This window comes from Fusarium poae, chromosome 1 (genome assembly GCF_019609905.1).
Source record: "Fusarium poae strain DAOMC 252244 chromosome 1, whole genome shotgun sequence".
NCBI lineage: Eukaryota > Fungi > Ascomycota > Sordariomycetes > Hypocreales > Nectriaceae > Fusarium > Fusarium poae.
Genome location: NC_058399.1, coordinates 11,126,094 through 11,148,460, shown reverse-complemented (window position 1 = coordinate 11,148,460; position 22,367 = coordinate 11,126,094). Strand labels below are relative to the sequence as shown.

At 47.6% G+C, this 22,367-nt stretch overlaps 6 protein-coding genes across 6 annotated transcripts; 3 read left to right on the top strand and 3 right to left on the bottom strand.

Annotated features, from left to right (window-relative positions):
* Positions 1-6,134: 6,134 nt before the first annotated feature.
* FPOAC1_003623 (uncharacterized protein) lies at positions 6,135-6,743 on the top strand (the record flags this gene model as incomplete). Its single annotated transcript, XM_044848182.1, has 1 exon — positions 6,135-6,743. The coding sequence occupies one exon, from the start codon at positions 6,135-6,137 to the stop codon at positions 6,741-6,743; it is 609 nt and encodes a 202-aa protein (XP_044714098.1).
* A 3,353-nt stretch (positions 6,744-10,096) lies between these two features.
* On the top strand, positions 10,097-10,426 carry FPOAC1_003622 (uncharacterized protein; the record flags this gene model as incomplete). The annotated part of the gene is made up of 1 exon (XM_044848181.1): positions 10,097-10,426. One exon carries the CDS (start codon positions 10,097-10,099, stop codon positions 10,424-10,426), a length of 330 nt encoding a protein of 109 aa, XP_044714097.1.
* Positions 10,427-11,753: 1,327 nt separating this feature from the next.
* On the bottom strand, positions 11,754-12,473 carry FPOAC1_003621 (uncharacterized protein; the record flags this gene model as incomplete). Its single annotated transcript, XM_044848180.1, has 1 exon — positions 11,754-12,473. One exon carries the CDS (start codon positions 12,471-12,473, stop codon positions 11,754-11,756), a length of 720 nt encoding a protein of 239 aa, XP_044714096.1.
* An 839-nt stretch (positions 12,474-13,312) lies between these two features.
* FPOAC1_003620 (uncharacterized protein) lies at positions 13,313-14,778 on the top strand (the record flags this gene model as incomplete). The annotated part of the gene is made up of 3 exons (XM_044848179.1): positions 13,313-13,682; positions 13,732-14,709; positions 14,774-14,778. The coding sequence occupies 3 exons, from the start codon at positions 13,313-13,315 to the stop codon at positions 14,776-14,778; spliced, it is 1,353 nt and encodes a 450-aa protein (XP_044714095.1).
* A 1,311-nt stretch (positions 14,779-16,089) lies between these two features.
* FPOAC1_003619 (uncharacterized protein) lies at positions 16,090-19,739 on the bottom strand (the record flags this gene model as incomplete). The annotated part of the gene is made up of 4 exons (XM_044848178.1): positions 16,090-17,785; positions 17,833-18,460; positions 18,510-19,125; positions 19,179-19,739. The coding sequence occupies 4 exons, from the start codon at positions 19,737-19,739 to the stop codon at positions 16,090-16,092; spliced, it is 3,501 nt and encodes a 1,166-aa protein (XP_044714094.1).
* An 834-nt stretch (positions 19,740-20,573) lies between these two features.
* FPOAC1_003618 (uncharacterized protein) lies at positions 20,574-22,346 on the bottom strand (the record flags this gene model as incomplete). The annotated part of the gene is made up of 3 exons (XM_044848177.1): positions 20,574-21,737; positions 21,785-22,022; positions 22,069-22,346. 3 exons carry the CDS (start codon positions 22,344-22,346, stop codon positions 20,574-20,576), a joined length of 1,680 nt encoding a protein of 559 aa, XP_044714093.1.
* Between the last annotated feature and the right edge of the window lie 21 nt (positions 22,347-22,367).

Genomic DNA, 22,367 nt, shown 5'->3' with positions numbered 1-22,367 from the left:
TCGAAGTCGGCATCGATCCAGATGCTGGCCTTAACTGACCAGTCGCCGTCAGGAGACAGGGTCAGGTTGCAATTTTCGATCATGTTGGACAAATGTATCGACACACTATTGAACTTAACTGAACTTCATAAGTTCTATAGTTTTTGCTGCGTGGTCAACATGAGGGTTTGTCAACATGGAGACGCGAAACTTCAACCAACATTACACACAAAGCTGACTTGATGGCCCAGTCAGAGACTGTGCTGCCATTTGGGACACAAAGGCTCACTACGCGTTGGAGTCTCAACCTTTATTCTCCCTCACTCATCATTTTCACGATTAGTCTTCTTTATACAATAGTGTCTACACGACCTTTAAAGACGTCCGATGAGGGCCTCAACCCAGCTACACAAAAACTCCAGGGAAAGCTGTGTAAAGGATGACAGACATATTACGAACAACCCAAGGAATTCACGTTGACTGAAATCCTACACCTGGCACAACAGAGCCAGAAACTTTGGCAGCTCACAAGCTGGCCTTTCTGACGCTTGACGGCTTCATTGCCATGACAGAACTCTTGCTTTGAAACCCTCTCCACAACCCTATCTCTCCGCTCATTCTCATGTGGAAGGCGGGCTATCGATCGCATGAGTGTGCCTCCCTTCGTAGCAAGGACACAACTCTACTGCCCCATATATATCACAGCTGAAGAACAGGGTATCGAAAAAGGATGAGGATGTTAGCGCTGCACCCTTATTATCTGGTAGTTACGCACCATATTTCACCTTGAGAGCCGTTCGACAGAGATGAGGGCCAGCTTCCTGCAGGAATGAAGCGTGTTGGATATGATTCTGACACGGGAGTTTACACATTCCATGCTTCTGGTGGCACGCTCTGGGAGACGACCCCCGGAACTGAGTATGGGGAGTTGAGAAGAACCGAGGGCACCTTGCGGTAGCCTGCAGATCGTCTCTTTGGACCTTGTACTTCTATGCTATAATGAGGCTCAAATTCCTGTTCTCCAATGAACTACTAAGCAATGTCTTACTGATGCAGTCGTTTCGCAGGATGACTTCGTTCACACCTCACAGCGAAGAGTCAGTGGTACCCTAATCAGTCGTGCCAGCAACTATGACAATAGCGGGAAGGGATCTTACAGAGGTGTTACCAAGAGGCTTAAGTAACACTTGCATCACAACATCAGATAAGGATAAGGGAAGCTTCCCTCGGATTATAAAGCGCATCAGTTATGCACGGATACCCAGGCGTACACCTTTCGCGCCGGTATATGAATAGGGTTACTGAGGCTGAGAGGCACGAGTATACTGACCCCAATGGGAGGGGTTGAGCGCGATGAAAACATAAACAGCAATCAAAATGCCTATCCTCCACCGAAATACAGGCACCGGAACATTTTCTCGGATGGAGATTGCAGAAAAGGCGATACGAGGCACAGTTTGGGAAAAGAGTGAAGATCACCTGCCGACAATGATGAGTTGGAACTGGAGACCAAACTGGACAGGAGATTGACGTTCACAGGACGCAGGGGAGAAACGAGAAGCTTTTCGATCGGGGAATCGTCTTTCATGCAAGCTAGTCAGCATGTCTTAGAAGGAGATTGATTTTGCAGAACTTCACAAGTCTCTGCGCTTGTTCGATCAGGATACCGATACTCGAATGAGACACAGCAGATCTTTGCTAAGACACAGCGAAGCTACATCGGAACAGTACAGTCAATCGCCGCACAGTTGCGAAGGCATGAGCAGGAAAAGAGGATTTGTTTCTGACATATTGAAGACCGGTTGAATCAGGACAGCTTCGTGGCATTGTTCAGTCTCGCAATCGGACCTAGTTGATCGTGAGATATTGAAGCGCCAGAGTGGTCTAGCCTTATCTACCTACACATCAGAACTTTGTCTCCCTTTCATTTTGCATATCGCTCTTCCTTCCAGTCGCTGTTGTACGTTACCGCAAATACCCACAATAATGTCACCACAAACATCAAAAGAAAACGTAAAACGCATCCTGACAACAGCCGTCTTGGAAATACGACCATCATCTTCTTCAGCCATTTTCCAGATTAATGCTTACCGTGGACCATTCCCGTCTGTCTATTCACAACAACAAGGGAGCTTTCATCGAAGACATCCGAGACGAGAAGGATGAGAGCTGGAAAGAAGTTTGCACTGCTGAATCTTTCCATGGGCAACCTGATCAACGTACCAAGTAACACCTTGATTGGCAGCGCACCCGAGGACATGACACGCCGTTACCAGCTTCCAATACAACACCGATACTTGTGGTGTCATCCTCTGTTATGTTCATCGACATTATGGACGAAACCATGAATGAAGCGTCTCTCGATTGCCTACTGCTACGAATTGAGGCAATGTCTATCATTTCTCTTCATTTTCCTGCAACTGCTTCGTTTGGCTTGTTTTCCTCTAAAGATTGGCAAAAATCCGGAGATCGAGAAACTCCGGTCATGTCATTGTTGCAGTGGCTCCCCAATGGAGAGACGAATGGGAACCAGTACTACGTCGAGACAATACGAGGGGGTCCAGGGCAACAGAACCAAGTATTCTTCGGAAGTCGACAAAGCAAACTTTGACTGGAGTTTGGAACGCACTGAGACCAGTTCAGAGCAGCGCGCACAAAATCTTGCGATGGTAGAACCATCCCTTGGTAGAGGAAGCCCCTCGACTATTGTTTGGACAGCAGCTACTACTTAACGGAGTTATAATCTTATCCACCATTCACAGAGACCTACCAGGTCGAGATTGCCGGACTGAAAACGAGAAAGACTGGCCACCTCGTGGGTGTATTCCAGGAGAATACTGAAGAGAGTGCCGAACATGCGTCCCATCAGGAGACGTCAAAGTTAAGCGAGGGCCATCGGAGAAAGTGTACACGTTGCTTTATAACTCTCAAGCCCCGAGCAATGAAATAGGAGAGACTTCTAGAACAACTGCACAAAGCATCTTAATATGTGCGATATTACACATGGATGTTGATACTATCGATCCTCAACGGCAAACCGGCATACCATGAAACACATCTCCGGCCTCTAACATTGGTCTTCAACAAAATGGAATCGAGTTGTCAAAATTGCTGTCGATGAAGTTCAGCCGCGAACCCTCGCACTCGACACACTACTCTCGAATGGCCTCTTGAGCAATGACTGATCGCATTAACAAAGCCACTCCTATCTCAGAAGCATGAGGCGTTTCTACAACAAATGAACATGAGATACCCTCAAATGTGAGAAGATAACTCGAGGGGTGGAAGGAGGGGTAGATATTACTCAAGGGGTAGAATGAGAGGAGAAAGGGAGAGATCAACGGCGGGGATCCTCGTGGTCCTGTCTTCTGTCCATATCAGCGAAGTTACCCTATGGGATATTCTCAATTTTCCGGAGATTTTTGCAACGCAAACCCAGCACCATGATAGTTGCTTCACGCAAATTGATCTAGATGGGAATAATAACCAACTCCAGACAATCCTTCTGAGAACTCGGGCTACCCGGGAGCGAACGAAAGGGTCACCAATATTTGACTCAATGGCTAGACCTCAGGAGAGCCCTCGAACTCTACCACCCAGGCACGAGAATACGAGCCACGAAATTAACCTTCAACATTCTCGTATTTCTTCGGAATCATCATCTGCGTTACTGAACAGGATTTCATCGAAGGGTTCTCGATGGAGGATTTGAACAGAGTTATCCTGCCTATATTCGCCCATTACAATCGGAGGAACGCCAACACCGATCATCTGACTACCAAAGTCAAAGCAGCGCGAACTCTATAGATTGGTTATCCAATGTCAGAATATGCTCGGGAAAGTCCGGATGAGACAGGATGGGAACCTGTCGACGAGACACCCACACCGAGATTGAACATACCGAGACTTTGGAAGCAGTTTTGATACAAGCTGGCGATTACGACGGCATACAATCCATTGCAACTTGATTGTCAGAACAACGAGGTCAATGACGACGTATAGCCCTCCGATTGTTGTGCATTGAGAATCCAAATGCCAACTGTTGGGCCCTACTTGATCACGTCAATTGATCTTGCGCAAGCCAATACCTTCTCTTCGGACACTGAAGATGATGTTGAAGATGTAATGGCACCCGAACTAGTCCAGCTCCTCCATGTACCCTTCGACGGGTATACTGACCAACTGTGTCTGATTCCTAGATGACATATCATCTCCGATTCCATATCGCGAGGCTTAGTCTCCAACACAGTGGCCAAACCTATGAGTTGGAAATAAAACAGCAGTTTCTGCTTCTTCTCCTTACCATCCCTCATACACAAAATCAGGGACAAAGTCAGTATCAGACTTTGATACCATCGCTGCTGAACCTTGCAGGCCGAGGGATGTTTGGCTCCCATGAGCCGCGATGCGCTAGCTATCACGAAACCCCAATTGTCGACAAGACAAACTGAGGCGTTCACATTTGAGGGTTATTATGAACAGTCGTCTTCCTCCTTCTATTCCATGTGGTTATGAGCCCGGACTACCACTTCCCGACATTCTCTTTCACAAGAAGACCATCCGCTTGGCCACGAAAGAGACAGACTTCCTGGCGGATCATATCCTGCCTGACCTTTTACCACATTTGGAGATCATTTGTAGCGACAGAAATTCACCACGTCAGTAATTCCTTGGCATTCAAAGTCGGCGCCATGAAGGGAGACCTCTGGCTCTATTGAAGCTGTTGTAAGTTGTTTTCTGTATTGTTTGTTTCTGAACCCTTACTAAGTCATGCATCAGGACCTCTCCGCAAAAGGTTTAGCTATCCCTTACCACGATAGTGGGAGTGAGAGAAAGCAGGCAGGGAAAAGGCGCCCGCTGTAATCACCATAGTGGTTTTCGAATCGTTCCACCCGATGGTTTTGAGAACGCAATCTCCCGTGGTATCAATCCAGATTGCCGAAGACGACCAACATTGGGAAGGCCGGCCTACGAGGGTGGGATGCATGACTCAGGGTCAATCCCAGATCTGTTGCTAAGGTCATCTTAGACAAAGAAGCCGAAGCAACAAAAAAACCTTCTCGCTAAGCAGAATCCAGCTCGCAGATCAGTACCTCGGATTGAACTGGGCCATGCCGCTTGCTGATGTTGGTTGGCAAGACGCCGATGGTGTACTGACCAAGGGTGTTCACTCCTCGACAACAACCTCCAACGTCGGGCAAAGGGCTTTGAATTATCTCATTGATCAGCCTGCTGCCATCCAACGCGATTGATTGTGCTATTCATGCCTGTGTTTGGCCTCTTTACATTCTCTCTGCGCTATTATTATCATCACAACCAAGACATTGGAAGAATCTTTAGACTCGATACCGTCTTGCAAATACGACACCCCCCTCTTTATATATTATACTTGGGTTGTTGTACTAAGCTGTACGGTTCGCGACCCGACAATTGTCGCTAACCACATGACTGCTACGGACGGGGTTTTCAAGATGATTGCTAATGCAACCACGACTACCACGCTCTTGTACGAAAAGGTCGCCAAACGTGCCAAGACACTCAAAAAGTAGACACTGTATCCATCCCAGCCATGAAGCAGTGTCCCTCTTGTCAAGACGATCTCCCCGACTCTCTCAATCAACCGTGATTCACGAAGAAAGAGGAGCAACTGAATCAGTGTAGATTCCCTCACTTTTGAATGAAAGAACAACGGAGGAATTCTGGCTTGTGGGGGAGTGTTAGAAACCCTCTACCAAACAGCAGGTCAATTGTCGAACAAACGGACAATCAGCAAGACAAGCAGAAGGCCTCCCAAGCACCGTGTTCCCATCATTGGTGCCAGCCATGTCTTGTCTTGTGTATCGAAACCTCTCTGAAGGATGAGTCTCGAAGTCAGTTTGAACAACAAGCAGTTCAATATCAAATCGAGGGCCTCGAGGGACAAGCCTCCAAACCTGACAACTCACCATCGACTCAAGTGGGAAGTATGTGCGCCAATACCTGAGATCGATGTCGAACCAGATCCGAAGCAAAGAAGCCATATCTTCTATTACTCGAAAGTATTGCTATTGAACTGTTAAAGATAGTTCTACCCCCTTCTGCGCAATGATTCGCGATACTGATGAGTCTACGAACGAACATGAAGGCTCCACCAGGAGAATATACCCTTTACAAAAATGCCGACTGACGAACTTGGGTCCCCAAAGATCAAGGGTATCACTGATTTGATCTACCTGCCATACAACCACCCATATTGGAAAGGTCATCGGTCTATCAGCGCCAAGTTCTGTTCCTCAAACGGAAGGCTCAGGGTCGATGAGTTATCAGTCCACAACCAGAGCCAACGGAATGTTCAACGTGAATTTCGAGATGCATATGGACTCAGTTGTATAAGTCTTTATCTTGGGATTATTATTCAGTCTGGCCCTACGAAACAAATCGACTTGATCATCATGTTCCCAACACATTTCCTCGATGAGACGTCAATATCAACTTCAGATCTTGGACACAGGCCTTTCCGACTCGCCAATGTTACGTTGAATCATGCATTTCCCATCGATGTGCCTGGAGGGCACCTCGCCAAACTCTGCCCACCCAAGACACAGGTCACGATCCGTGCTATCCAACCCATTCTAGGCGAGGTTGGTGATCATGAACAGATCTTGCCAGCACCTGCGTCCATTGTGGATGAGTACATCCACAACCCGATGTCTTCCCGCCTAGTCCACTATACGTTTTCCAAAATCTTACGCGACACATTTGAGAACATGTATACTAGTGGATAGCACAAAAGATGATCTAAGTCTTAGGTTTATAGAAAAAATAGTCTAAGAGCTATGGTCTAAAGAGCATAAAGTCTGTTCATACTATCACCACGCTCCCTCTGGCCGATTCTGGAATCAAAGTTCATGGTGGTCCTGGACTGTACACACAATGTACTTCGCAACTCACATGGCCGGAGTCGTTCAGACACTTCCGGTGACCAGGACCGGAATGCAGCTTAGGAAGCTCCAAGAGTCCAGCCCCTGAACCTGACCTGGGAGCTTGGCACGATTAAACTCCAACTTTCCGATTATTGCTATCACGCAACACTATCTGTGACTTGTCTCTACCAGGCTGATGCAGAACATATCATCCATCGTCTGTCCAAAGATACCACCACTCGAACACGCCCAACACTGTGGCCGAGGGTCCTGGAAATTGGCTGATGGGCCGGTTTGGAAGTCCGGGAGACTGATCCAGAAGAATCGCAATCCAGAGTGAGTCTCTGTCGCAGCCGAAATTGCAAGTTGGCAAAAGAGCCAGTCCAGAATTAAGAGCAGCGAGAACAGAGCTTCGAACTTTCGAATCCTGGATTTCGATAATCTGATCGATCGGAAGGGAAGCGTTCGAAAGACTTTTTCCTTGCCTCCTGTCTTTGAATGACCTATACAGTCGGAGACATAGACAACGCGCGAGGTCTTTACAATCACAACCTTTGAACTCAACTTCCAACCCAAGCCGAATGGCAACCATAGAGCTCGTCGGCTGTACATAATCTACGCCTACCACCTGAGCCGGATGGAGGAATAAGGAGCTGTCTAAATGCTATGGCAAATGTAAGAGGATTGAGTGTCTGTCGGCCTTATTAACCGGTGCACGTTCTTCTACCTCCGCTGTTGGAGGTCAGTACGGCACTCACCGTCGCTCCAACCAGCAGCCAGCGAAGAAAATCAAGGTAAGCGATTATCTTTATGATATTTAGAAGTGACTTATGCTGACAGATAATAGACTTGTTCCAGAAAATTGGGATTGAGCCGGAGTCTTGTCCGAACGAACAAGACAAGAAGGTGGCCTCTATTGAAGTTTATCTCCATGTCTATCAGTACTTCAAATTTCTCATGGTCACGATACGCACAAGAGCGGCGCGACGACAAAGCAGCGCATCTCATCCAGCCACGTCTGACCTTGCTATATGATACAATACTGAGCTACAACTGCTTCACGACTGAATTTCTTCAGAGACACCTGCTCCGAGCGAACCATCAAACCTGCTTGCAACGTGGAATTCCGTTGGAGGACGTGCGAAATGGCGAGGACCATCGAACCGTCCAATCTGATTGACACCGCTCGGACTTTGAGAGACGTTTGTTACATATCAAGCGCTAGTTGATTCACAACAGACATTGCTGCTGATCAGATATAGCTCTCGATCTAGCAGTGGCTCTATGTTGACATCAACATACAGGTATAATCGTGCCATGCTATGCTACTTCGAAACCACCACCAAAGTCTTGCAAGGCATGCCTGTGGGACAAGTACAATCGCCATGAATTGAACCCACGCGCCAGTGCCAATGCATGATTTGCCGATGACAAAGAGACACGATACTCCTTGGTCAGCAAACAACACCATTTCCAGCAACACGGAGACAACTGCAGTTGTTCTCTAGTGGTCCTAATGTCGACATGATATTCTATGAACAGCATTTGCGAGGCTTCCCTGGCGTTTCGGGAAGTACTTTTCACTTGTGCCTGTCGCAATCCTCAGGAATCAGGTGCTGATACCTGCACACCATGCCTTTTCATGTGGTTCCGGTGTTATGTTTGAAAAGAACGACGAACTACCAAGCGACACAGCAGAGGGGCAATGGCAGCTTGCCATGGCCCTGTTCAGTCGATCTTTCCCCATATGGATTACATGGCTCATTGACTCAATTCATGCTCGTCAACTATTCCACCGTACCTGACTTCACATATACCACCACTCGATTAAAGTCATGTGGTGAAGTGGGTTGCAGGTGATAGGCCTGAAGTCGCTCCATTCCTCGGATGTGTTGGGAGAGCTTCAGCGGGCATAACTACAGAGAGCTATGTCCCTCAATCATATCTATATACCAGAGCAATCTGGGGGTCATCTACCCTTTATTGTTCGGCACCTAGAATCCCTCGCATTCAGAATCCCTCCGCACTGTCAGAAACGACATTGTTATTTGCTATGAGGTCCAATGCATTAGCAGACTTCCCAAACCATGCATCAACGGTTTGCAGCTCTTCAAACGGAATAGGTTGCTTCTCATTGGCACTCTTCTCATACCCACGTACAGCGTCAGCCTCTCAGGCTGTTGCGATGATTCGTGCGGTGGCAACAACCAACAGGTTATAGCCCAATTGGGCCAGCATACTGTTCATACGGTTCAACTCGAACCAAGAGTATTTTGAGTCATGAGTCGTCTTGGACGGACAACTGTTTATCATGTTGTGTCATCACGAATGAATGTCACGATTCTCAAGCGAACCATCAGGCTTCGCCGACGACGACATCAGGCCAGTTTTCCTCCGCAATGTCTCTCACTAAAGCGTGTTCTTGTACGTGAATTTGGCTCTAGCTTGGGCCAAGCCGAGGCGACCGTCAATGACTTTCATGTGGGAGATGGGGCATGACGCTGTTACAGATCCTACTCACAAGATCGACTGCTCTCATGATAGCCAACAGACACAATCACCTAAACGGCACAGGGTACAGGCCAGCAGATCCTTGACCCTCGCATGATTTATGGACCGAAGATCTTGATTAAACAAGAGTTCGAAGAGGCGATCCACAGTCAATCCCAAGATAGATTCTCTAAGCCGACAATCGAAAGTGATCCAACGAAGCTTACAAGGTATTCAGCAATTGCACAAGATGGGGTAGCAAATCAGGAAAGAAACAATAAATACATTTCGACTGTCACCGCTTCACGATGTTGGCTATCACCGCATCCTATTCAACCGACAGACTCCAACATGGTAGTGGCTGAAACTCCTACTGAAAGAAAGTCAGGCGCTCGGTCAATACTCTGGAATATCGCCGTTCCTCGCGCATTGTCACATCGGAACGGGCTCTTCACAGAAGACTGGAATGCAACACAAGCAACGGCGATGGAAGACGGAAGATAATGACGACCCCCTCCCCCCATCTGGGTTGAGCCACAGAGATCGAAGCACCGTTTTCCAGATGCACTTCCCACAAGCCAGATACACTTTTACCGACATTTTGGGGCCTCTACTCTGTGTCGACGTTTTGACCACTCCAATCAAGGCTGTGAAGCATATTTCCATGTCTGTATGCAACAAGGCCGCAGCCTTGGAAGCATGGTCTTTGCCCAGCAGGAATTCTCATGGGCACTCGTAAAATACTTGTTGTCCCCAGTACAGGACGACCACGACGACCTCTGACACTTGATCTTTGCGACTTCAAGGATATATACTTCACAGACACAGAGTCTGTGGGTCCTCTACTTATACAGGTTGCAGTTGTCGACGTGAACCGAAACATTGTTTTTGCAGATTACATCAATCACGGTCGGAAGACAGTGGAAGAGGTGTGGGAATTGGCCGCAGATGCTTGTGGTGGAAAGTTGAATTACAGACAAGCCAAGGCGTTGCGCAGAGCTTTCGGGTCCCCTTCACTTGAAACTCCAGTTGGTCTGGACAGCATCGCAGCATAAAGGAAGACGTTTCATGATCTCGCCCTCCTAGCGATGGTGCGCCTACGCCGCATGCAATTTCGACACAGGTGGCTAGAAGTTAGTACCGCTGAGTTAAACATGTCTCGGGGCAAAAACGACAACATTGGCCTCAGCGAATTCGATCCCATCCAGTGTGCATCATCGTTCCAGGTTCTGCTACGCGATATCCTGGGTCGGTCACGGTGACACAACGCCTCGGGCACCATGCGCCTAATGATGAGAGCAGACGTTAATACGACGCTTTTATACGCAGTATAGCCATTGCCATTCGCATATCTCGTCGGTATCGTCCGAAAAATCACTGGCTAATGATGCTCGACTACCATCGTCGGTAGAGATACTTTTGGTCCCAGACACTGAAAGGATGATGGTCTTCATGGTCACCGACTGTACCAACATCACGATATTCGACTATACTATGCCGCAGAGCTCTACCAGCTAGTATCCAAGAGAACAAAACTTGATGTCACTGGAGAACGTCAAGAAGGCTGAGAAGGTCAAAAACGCCGAGAAAGCCAAAGCCGAGAACAGGAGCTCGATCCTAGTGTCAAACAACATTGCATGGCTGCTGCATATCCAACACAACTGCTTACGATACTTGGCTCACGAGGGTCATTTCGGATAGTCTGACGCCTCTCACCATTTACCGACAGTATCTTTGATGCTGAATCAGAAATGCTCCATGTCGATGGCGATTCCGAAGACGAGGGGGATTGACCTGCCCGACGATTCATCTTGGCCTTGCGATATTGGAATACAAGCCAGCCTTTTGGCTACCAGCACAGTCCCATCCATCTGACACCACTACATCTCGGGTCTGACACAAATGATGCTCAAAGCCTAGCGTCCAGCCATGAATATCCTCCAGGCTCTGGAACGACGCGTCTACTCCAACACCCTCGATGGCTTTCTACAGGTTCGGTGTGTTGCTCGGGTTCGCTAGTCTAAGTCTTAGGTTACAAAAATAAATAGTCTAAGAGCTTCAGTCTAAGGAGCATAAAGTGACCTACTAATTTCATCTCTTATGCTTCCGGGAAGGCGATGTGGACTGGTTTAACATGTACAGAGTAGAAGAGCTAGACAGCATTACTCCTCTGACAATATCACATATGAACACTGCTGTATGAGTCTTTATCTTGAGATTACTATTAAGTTCATGTCGTCCTTTCTCAAATACGTGCATGCCTTGCTCCCAAAGATAATGACCATTTATTTCGTCCACCTTTGACGATTGCATCCCCGTCGTTGCGTCGTAAGACCGTTATTCGGTTGGCTCAGAGGATTCCATGTCATCCTATTCGCCCTATCATACTTCAAGAGCGTCCATTCGCTCCCTGGCTTCATTGAATCTGTTCTGCATGAGGCCAATGACCCGTTGACGTACATCCTCTTCGCGACCGAGACGTCTGACTGACTCTTTGACAGATGTTAATAGCTCCAGCGCTTCGGTACATTGTTTATCCATGGCAGCAGTGAATTCTTTCGTCGTCTTCTTCCCGTCGCTTGCTAATTCTTGCATCTCAGTTTGTTGGTCGCCGATTTTGGCGTGTGTAGATGACATAGCGTTGTCCAATTTCTTTAGTCCTTGTCGCATTTGCAACAATGTGTTGTTACGTCTGTCCATTGATTGTTGGAGCTTTTCTATTATTCCTTGCTCAAATGTAGTCACGGTTTGGGTAACCATCTCTACCATTTCTTTCTCAAAACCAGTAAGTTCGTCTTGGCAGAACCTCACCAACATTTCTTTATTATATCCGTATGTAGTGACGCGTTGGGTAACCTTCTCTACCATTTTGTTCTCAAATGTAGTGAGGCGTTGGGTGACCGTCTCTACAATCCCATTCTCAAATGTAGTAAAGGCGCTCTGGATGTAGTCGGCGGTCTTTGCGACCTCCTGCGTCGTTGCCGTGCTGCCTTTCTTGTCGTCTTGTGTCAAACTGGCAGGTATTGCATTTGGCTCGTGCTGCGCCATAGATTGGTTCGCCTCGTCGGGCGCTGCGTTCGCGACGACAGGTTTGTCGCTCATCTTTTCGTATGTTACTTGGCCTTTGGTACGGCCGGTATGAAATGTCTTCGGGGATATTGAAGAGTTGTGCCAGTGATGTGTAAGGAAGTGGTTTGAGGGGTTTTTAAATGCCCAGATGACAATTTAAGGCTGTTGACTGGCTGGCTGTCAAAGTTATGCACATCCTCAGGGTATCAGAACAATTAGCCGCTGGAAGCATAAGAGACGAAATTAGTGGCCCCAGTGGTGATACCATTGGATTTGTTTCTGTTTGTTGAAATTACAGTAGAGATAACGCACGGACTTCTTTTACGCCAGGCAGAAAGACGGCCACAAAAAATCCGGAGTGGGCATTAATTTCCATAGAAGCGCAACTCTACCCCGGACTATAGCACGAATTGTGTTTGACAAGGTCGATGTCGATGAAGACGTCTTGAAAGTCGCTGCAGATTCAGGGCCAGATGCGGTCGCAGTACAAGACGCCTTGAAAGTCGGCAAGACTAAAGCAAAGGTTGAGTCGGGTATACTGCACCTCCATCTCTACTACTGGAATTCTAGACTAGCATCAGCATCAAGCACGATGCAAAGAAAACGACGCACAAACGCCCTTGATCGCATTTTGGTAAGAACCTCCCGTTTGAGTTTGCCCCGAACCTCTCTGGCATCATAGAAGCTTATTTACTGCACAGTATCTGCCTAAACTTGGGTCATTTAGGTTTCAGCTGGCAAACCGTGGTCATGAACCTACCTACCTACCTAGACAGCTGCAGGCTGAGTGAGGGTTTATTGTTTTACTTGTACACAATTCTTCATATTTACAACACTTTCGCCCATCCAACATCTACGCTCAACCACCCAAGATGGCCAAACGTGTGAAGAAGAAAGAAAAGCTCCATGATTTGATGGATACCTTCCTCGACCGAGACCGCCCGGGTGATTCTCAACTGGAGGCAACGCTCGAAAGTCTGCTTGCGGCGGACCGGGCTTTCGAGAAACCGGAAAGCGACCTTGAAAGTACCAAGGAGTTTAGGTACGAATGTGCCGCGAGGATTCAGGAAAAGATCCGCACCTTGTATTATTACAAAGACTACCAACACACTGTGGTTGAGATCACGATTATTCTTGACGTCCCGCGAACATGCTTGGAGCCCAAGGGATGGCTTGATACTGATCAAGATGCTAGTACACTGCAGGGGAAATTATTCGATATCGGGTGGCTAGTCGGACACTGTAAGTTTCACCTATCCTCTGCTGTATATCATATGCTAATCCATTCAAGTCCTTCTCAAATTCAAAGAAGATCGCGAGACCATGCAGTCTACGGATGTCACGGTTTCTGAGTCTAGGGCTAACGCACAACGTCCAGTTAGCCAAAGGCGTAAAGAGAAGGACATTTGTCGCGACAGAGACAGAAGAAAGTGTGTCCTGCTGGGTACATCTTCCGGTGAAGCTGCTCATATTTTACCGTTCTCATGGAACAAGGACGAGACGAGTCTGGTTTGGACTGTCCAATTTTTATCCGCCTCCCAAGCTTTCTTTTCCTTTGCAACTTACAATGACCTTTCTAAACGCCTAACTGTACGTGGTGAGTTCGGCACCTCGGATAGACACTGGAACATGGTCAATCTGAATGATTGTATGCAATCCTACTGGTCCCGTGCCCTCTTCGGTCTGGAATGCGTAGGGATCCAGAAGAAAACCTCTCCGACTCAGGTAGACCCGGCTCCTGATCTGCAATCCCAGGGTCCTATTCCGAAACCCAAGGTTCCTGCTCCGAAAGGCAAGCGTCACAGTTCGAACAATAAGCGCCGTGTTCAAAAGGCTGTTCGTCGTGCTTCGAAAGCCAAGAATCCTGTTCCACAAACCGAGGAGTGGGAAGTCCAGATTAAATTCCACTGGCTTAACCGCCGATGGGGGAAACCTGACACCATCATGAACATTCACTCTGGCCAAGATTCCATGTCCAGCTTTGCAGAAAGTCAAATCAACTTTTTGAAAGAGGGATGTCCTCCTCCCACTCTTGAGAATGACACAATCGGTGCCGTGCGTGTCAAAGACACACTTATTTCTGGCCATCTCTTCACTGTCACCATGCCTTCACTCGAAGATGCGACGAGCTGCAAACTCATGCTGGACTTGCAATGGGTACTTATTCGTATCGCTGCCATGAGTGGCGCAGTAGGATATCCCGAGCTCCTTCGTCCTCCTCCGCCGATACCGACCTCTGTCACCTTCTCGACATGGCGCAGTCTAGTGGGTAGCAGAAATGATAACCCCTTTCAAGTCTTAGGGTATAAAGATAAATAGTCTAATAAATATAGTCTAAGAAGCATAAAGTGTCCTACTTATTTCGTCTCTTATACTTTCAGCAGCTAATCTTTTAATACCCTGAGGGTAGTCTCCAACTAAGCTGTCTCTAGTACCTCAGTGTTGATTCATATGTCACCTGAGATCGAACGGCCAACGGAATGAGGGTTGTTGACAAAGCCATGCGAACAGTTTCGATGTGAAACATCCCAAGCCGCGCCATCGCAACACATCATCACCACCAACTCCGTGATCGATTCGACCAGCCAAAACGAATGTGCCTTTTCATCGTTCTATTCTTTGAATGGATGCCACGGCAGCGCCCTACCCGATCTATGGTAGGCATCGAGCCGACTTTACTATCAAGGCGTGGGCCCTCACCCAAACCAGACAGAGACGGCGAGTCTCTGGTAGATCACCTTGGATCAAGTTTTACACACCTGATCATATCCACGAGTATTGCAAAATGAGTGTCTGATAATTAGCGGAGAGTCTTTGAACTTACCTTGGGCAAGGTTCATACAGCAAAACGAGTAGAGACAGACGAGATGACTGCGGATGGGTTCACAAAGCCATTATCCCGACCAAACCGTCACGATTGTATACAGAACTTTGGAATGGTAATTCAGAACACCAGAATGTTTTGGAAGACCTCAGCACTGAGAGGGAATGTGAGCCGCTGCCCAAGTCAACACAGCAGGCAAAACGCAGTACAAAACATCCACCAATTCTTTAGAAGTCAGACAACGAGCAAATTTGAGTTTGGTTCATTTGATCAAACTGGTCAGGGTGGTATATAATCACGAGTGAACAACACTACAAAGAAAGAATAATCTCAAACGTATCATAACGAACATTCTTCACGAACGAATGCGACAAAAGAATGCATCTTAAGTGACTCGTTGTCAAGGAATGGCGACCCTTTATGACCTAGCTACTGCCTGACCATCTCCCACAACTCAAGCAGCTGGCGACATGGACATGACGCTCATGGTCATAAACCACCTGACAACGGCACAAATCATGACTGCATCATTTGAGGAAATGACCGTTTTAGACCACCCAAACACCCAGTAATGATTATCTCTTTGCTCTAAGGGAAGCTGTCTCGGTGTTCGACTAAGACTTATATTCGTCTTTACTGTGATTGATCCTCTTTACTGTCGCTCATCTACTTTCATCCAGTAATCAATACATCCTCTATATGAGGGAATATTATTATTATTATGTCTTCATGATGTATTAGACTTGAGTTTCGTCAATGTAGCTTTGACTTAAAGAAAAGGGAAGTATATTGTGCAGCAGTGGCTTCAACTATCTAGATAGTTGACTAAAGTAGTGGTTTCTCAATGTTCGAGTCGTTGTAAACAATATACTCCAAATCTTCCTCATCCATGTATCCTTTCTTAATAAGATATCGTTTTATATCCTCTCCCCATGACTCGTATCTTTGGGAAACTTCCGGTCTTGGGAACGGAAGGCAGCTGATCATCTTTCGAACATCTGCCCCTGCTTCCTCTATCAAGTACTTAACCATCGCAAAGTAAGATCCAAAAATAGCAGCAGCCAAAGCAGTTCCGTACTTTCCAACTGTAAGGTGCGCATTCACTTGAGCCCCGTTGTCGACAAAAAGTTTAGCATAAGACAAGCTCCCCTTCCAAGCCGCTTCTGCAAGCGGTCCTCCATATACCCCTATTTGTAAATTCAGACTCGCCCCAGCCTCTATAAATCTCTCCATCACCTTGGTTTCAACGCCCATGTGCATAGCCTTTCCAAGAGGCCACTCGAAGCAATCTGTGTCATGGCAAACGAGATTTGGATCTGCCCTGTACTGTAATAGAACTTCAACCGCCTCCTTGCTCAAATCTAAAGCATTGCAGAGAGGTCGATGATTCGTATTCTGATTGGGGTTTGCGCCCTTCTGGAGTAGTAGCTTGACGCAAGACACTTGATTCCAGGCGATGGCTATGTACAATGCGCTTAACCCGCTGGGAAGAATTCTATCAACGTTAACCCCTTTGAGAATAAGCTGACGACAAAGATCAACATGACCCTGGAATGCTGCAAGAGCTAAAGCATCATTGCCGTACTTATTAACCTCGAGAAGGTCCATCCGAGGTTCAACCCAATCTTCTGCTGCAGCGTACAGATCCAAGGACCAAATTGCGAAAAACGGGTTTTCAATGGGTTCCAATTCTGACTTCCATACGCCAAAGAAACGTTGAAAACGGTCGGACGTGGTCGATTTCCAATTCCTATATCTTTGGCTAGAGATATGTGTCTCATTCGGTGCGATTAGAAATCGCTCTAGAAGCACTGACAGATCCGGGCATCGCAACGACCTTCGCTGCACGGCTTGAATGTGCCAAGGCCAGAGGTCTGTTACATACTGCTCAAACTCTGACTGATCTCTAAATTGTCGATATGTATCAGAATAGGAATGTGCTCCAATGCCATAATTTGCACTATTTGTGCTATTTTCGGAATTCTCATGCTCTGTCTTTCCGAAACCCCTATTTGGGTAGAGATCAATGGCTTTCAGGACTGATAGTCTGGCTAGCTCCATCACGGCGCTATCGCCCGACCAGCTTTGATGATGGTCCTCAAAGTATTCTGTGACAGAGGCGTGTGCAAATCTCCAAACGCGACGACAAGCTGTTTTGTACCTGTGGGTTCGACGATGATCATGTATAGAATTATCAGACACAACCAAATGTCGGCCTATAACCTGCAGCTGAGACTCACTGAGCTTAGTCGATGTATGTATAGAGATGTGGCAGTGGTCGTCCTTGGCCTCGGACAATCGGATGGCCGAGAGCATGGCCGAGGTAGACAATGATTCCGCTCCATGTATAAGCCACTTTACCATCCTCTGGAGCAACACGCGATCGTGTGTCTCCAAGCTGTTGTAAAGCTCATCATATGCTTTCGTAAGATCCTTCGGTAGTTTACCCAGTCTTTCGTCCACAGCTTCATCTGACACAAGGTCTTTGAGCTGCTCCATTTGCAAGTACGTCCATCGAAACCTAGACCTGTCAACAAACAACAATGAGTAAAAGAGTCGGAGCCATACATTCCCATGCTACCTTCAATAAGCTTCTGCTTGACCTTTTTCTTGATCCTCGGTGACCAGTGATCACAGGCCCTCGCCAATTCTGTGTCAAGATACGTCTCAATATCCTTCTCGTTCTTACGGTCAACATCGATACTCAGGACATTCTTAGTCGACAGGAGTCTTCTGATATCGTCTTCATCACGACTGGAAATAACAACTTTGACCGGATGGGAAGACTTGTCTATGAGATCCGTAAAGAAGGCGATCAATTCGTGCCTGGTTGACCTATCGCATTCGTCCAAGGCGTCGAGAACAATAATTGTACGAGGATAGATCTCTATAAGTGTAGCGATGCGCTTTTGGCAGCTTTCAATCGATAATGTTTGGTTCTTGGTCTTCATCGCCTGACATAGCTTGATCAGGTCTGGGTCAATCTTTTCCGGATGATGAGGCACTGTTGCGAGTTGACGAAGGAAGCTTCTTAGGACCTGGATGAACATGTCATCCTTTGAACCTTTTGTCCCACTTTTGCTGCAGTAAAAGAATGCGAAGCCTTCGTCAATCGCGGGCTGGTTTACCAGTTCTTCGACGGGGATACGGTAACGATCAACGACTTTTGAGGTTAGAGTCGACTTGCCAGTGCCAACTAAAATTTGTCAATACAAGCTTCACAACAACAAAACATGTGAACAAACCTCTCCCTTTGAGCCATAAGATTGGCGAATCATAAGAATCTTCCCAGCAGCGAAATTTCTCATGTTCCAGTAACCACTCGCAAGTTCCTTTTGTTCTTTTAAGGGTTCTCATCTCATGTTGTCCAGCGACATCAACGTCGCTGATAGACATTAGAGCGTCGTAAAGCGTAGACTGCTCGATGTGTTGAAGCATCACGCCAACCTTGTCGTCAATGTATCGTAGTGGCCCGCTCAGCCGCTCAAGAAGCCTTCTAGTTTCTGCGTTGTCCATTTGCCTGTGTTCAGACTCTGAAGCTTGTACTGCTCTTGATAAGTTCTCTTCTGCCTTCGTTAAGTCATTTACCAGAGTTTCTCCTTGCTTGGGGTTCATGAGCGCGTCAACGAAGCGTTGTCCCTTGCCCTTTTGAAACTGATCAGCGGCATGAATGAGGAGCTTGAGAGCCTGCTTGTATGCCTCAATCAGAGCATTTCTTAGGCTCTCTCTTGACTCCGAGTGTTTATGACTCAGTTGCTGTAGATAGACAGCTTCGTAGGTCCTCCCTCGTTGGACTAGTCGGAGTACCTTCTCAGCACAGTCCAGAATGGCAACAAGGTCTTCACACTGTGATACATGGGCCTATACATCCAGTAAGCTCTTGGACATAGCATCGTTACAATATCGCAACATACCTGCATCAGAACCTTCAATGCCGACCACACAGTGGAAGATGGGCTTGGGGCAAAGGGTACAGCAATATCACCAATGTTGGTTACCCATGTGACGACACGGGTGGCATGATCCCGCCATATGATCTCGCGATTCCCAATTTTGATCTTTGCTGTTGTGTTCGCAAAGTTTTCTTGTTTATCTCGCACCATGGCTATTAATTTAGCCGCTTCAATCTCATCTCTGGTAGAGATACGATATCCCTGGATGGCCTCTCTAATCTGATCATCGCTTTTACGCAAAGCCTCGTACCAGAGTTCTGATTCTCCCTGTATTCGGATCGGGTTCTTTCCTTGGTCTTCGACGTCATTCTCTATAGGAGAGGAAGAGGCATTCGACACGCCTGCATCGGGTAAGATTGCTGTTTGAGTCTCGGCAGCGCTCGGCGGAGGCTGGATGTCATCCTCCGGAGTGGGCACAGGTGCAGGACTGTGAGCCGTGCTCTTTGGTCGGCGTCGCACTAGTGATACAAGAGATGAAAGGCAGCTTTTGTCAGCTGGATTCGAGTTCCTGAAGCGCGGCATCTTGTTTCTGCACTTCGGATGGAAACACTTTGCTGGAAATCATCAGCTCATGGCAACAGGACAACAAAAAAAGAAAGAAGGCCCCTCACTTAAGCGCCGCACAGACTTACACGCAGATGCGCAAGATGTTGACGTGTCATGCCCTCCCGCGAATAATATCCATGCAAGCAAAGGGTTGACTATGCTGGGCCATGATGATCATCTTCGAAGATTTAAACGGTAAATTTTGAGTCTGTGTATGGTCCATTTAAGCATGGAAGGAAGCGTTGGTTGATTGCATGAGTCGACTGTCCTCGTGGCCCAAGCGTTTGTTCTTGCCGTTCCAGCACTTCCGCATCAGCATAACATTGACTTGTTCAATCAAATTTGTCAAAATGGCAAAATAGAGACTTCTCTTACTCAAGATAATATTCAGGTCGTGGGGGCATCCTGACCGACCGTGTTGCCAGAGGACCACAGCGCAGAAAACATTGCGTTCTTGGCATCCAAAATCATGGGCCAAGCCTACTGCAATCCACCACAACCTCAGAGTATGGGAAAATCTGACCGCCAGGAACATAAGAGACGAAATAATTAGGTCAACTTATGCTACTTAGATCAGTCTTCTTAGGCTATTTATTTTTCTTGCCCTAAGACTTAGCAGGTCCTCTGTAGGATGGGCAATTTGATCAAATATGGCGGGGGGGGATGGAACGCATCACGGGTATTAAGAAAGGAGAGTCTTCAGTGTATCATAACGAATAAAATTTTACTCAATCATAGGTATTCATAGGTTTCGTAACTATATACCAAGGCCGTGGCACTGCCAAGCCAATTTCCCGCTTTTGTAACCATTTATGCATCCTGCTTGCGCTGGTGCTCGAGCTCAATGCCAGTGGCGTTGGCCTCATCAGCATAGCGCTTCTTCTCATCACGGGCCTCGTCAAGCTCCTCGACGTGCTTGTTACCGTGAAGACCAATCTTGTACCAAGGAAGCTCAAAGAGCTCGTCCATGTTCTCGAGGCTGCGACCACTAGTCTCGGGAACGGAGAAATAGACCCAGAGACCACCGACAAAGGTAACGGCGGCGAAGCACCAGAAAGTACCCTTGGGAGAGATACCGCCCTTGGCAACGGGGAGCAACATGTTGGGAACAGCACGGGAGTTGCCGTATTGGTTGGCAAAGTGAAGAGTCATGGCCCAAGAGGTGGCAAGGGCACGAATGCGGAGAGGGAACAACTCGGCAGTAAGGAGGTACTGCATGGAGTTCCAGCCGAGAGCCCAACCGAAGCCAGAGACGTAGATCATGGCGATGGCACCACGAGAAGCACCCTTGTCAGAGGCGGGGAGAACAAAGTCCTCGTCGACACCGAGCTGGGGAATCTTGGTGAGGAAAGCGGCGACGTAGATCATGGCAATGGTCTGCAGAGTGATACCGATGAGAAGGGCGCGCTTTCGGCCGATGACATCAACGAGGAAGAGAGCGCAAATGACAGCGGCGATGAGCTTGACGATACCAAAGACAGCAGTGACGAGAAGACCCTCCTGCTTACCGACAATACCCATAATCTTGAACAGATCGGGGGCATAGAGGGTAATGGATCCAGCGCCGGACCACTGAGAGAGGAACTGAACCATGGAGGACATGTAGAGACGGTACAGGTTGCTGGGGACAAAGATCAACTCCTTGACCTTTCCGAGGAAACCAACACCCTTTGTAGCTTCGAGCTCGTGGTCGAGAGCAGCCTGGATCTCGGCAACCTGGCGGACAACGTAGTCGCTCTCAGGAGACTGCTGGCGGAGACGAGCGAGAACCTTGGCAGCTTCTTCGGGTTTGCCTTGCTTGACGAGGTATCGGGGGGACTCTGATTGGAAGAACATGAGGATGAAGATGATGCCGGACATCATGATGTGAAGACTTGTAGGGACGAGCCACTGGTTGTGAGTGTGGTCGGACATGTTGAGGTGAGCGCCGTAGTTGGTGAAGTAAGCGAGGACGATACCGATGTAGACAGCACCCTGTTTTTGTTAGACTTGAACAGAAGTGAGAAGACAGAGAAACATACTGTAAACATGCAAGAGCAGAGACCACGGATGGCAGCAGGGGCAATCTCTGCGATGTAGACAGGTCCGACGACGGGAGTCTGACCAACACCGAGACCACAGATGAAGCGACCAGCATAGATAGCACCAAGGTTTCCGTTGACACCACCAATCATGAAGATGACGATACCAAGAGCCCAGAGAGTGCAGAGGAATCGAGTAGCCCAAATACGACCGATGCGATCACAGACCAAGAAAGCACTAAACAGTTAGTCGTGTCTCTGTCTAGAAAAGCAAAACAACTTACATCAAAGCACCACCAACGGAACCAATCTGCACCATGGCAGACACGTTGGCCTTGATGTTGGCCTGCTCAACCTCTGTGTAGGACTCATAGTTGATCTTGTCCTGGAAATCCTTGGAGTTGAAGGAACCAGAGATGAGACCCTCATCAATACCTCTGGCGGCACCGAGGAGGGCAAAGGAAACAACAGCGAACCATAGTCTCCAGTTGAAGACACCAGCAGGCTCGCCCAAGTCCTTGAGCTTGAAGATGTTGACGGGTTTCTTGACGCCTCCAGCCATTGTAGAAAGAAATATATGAAG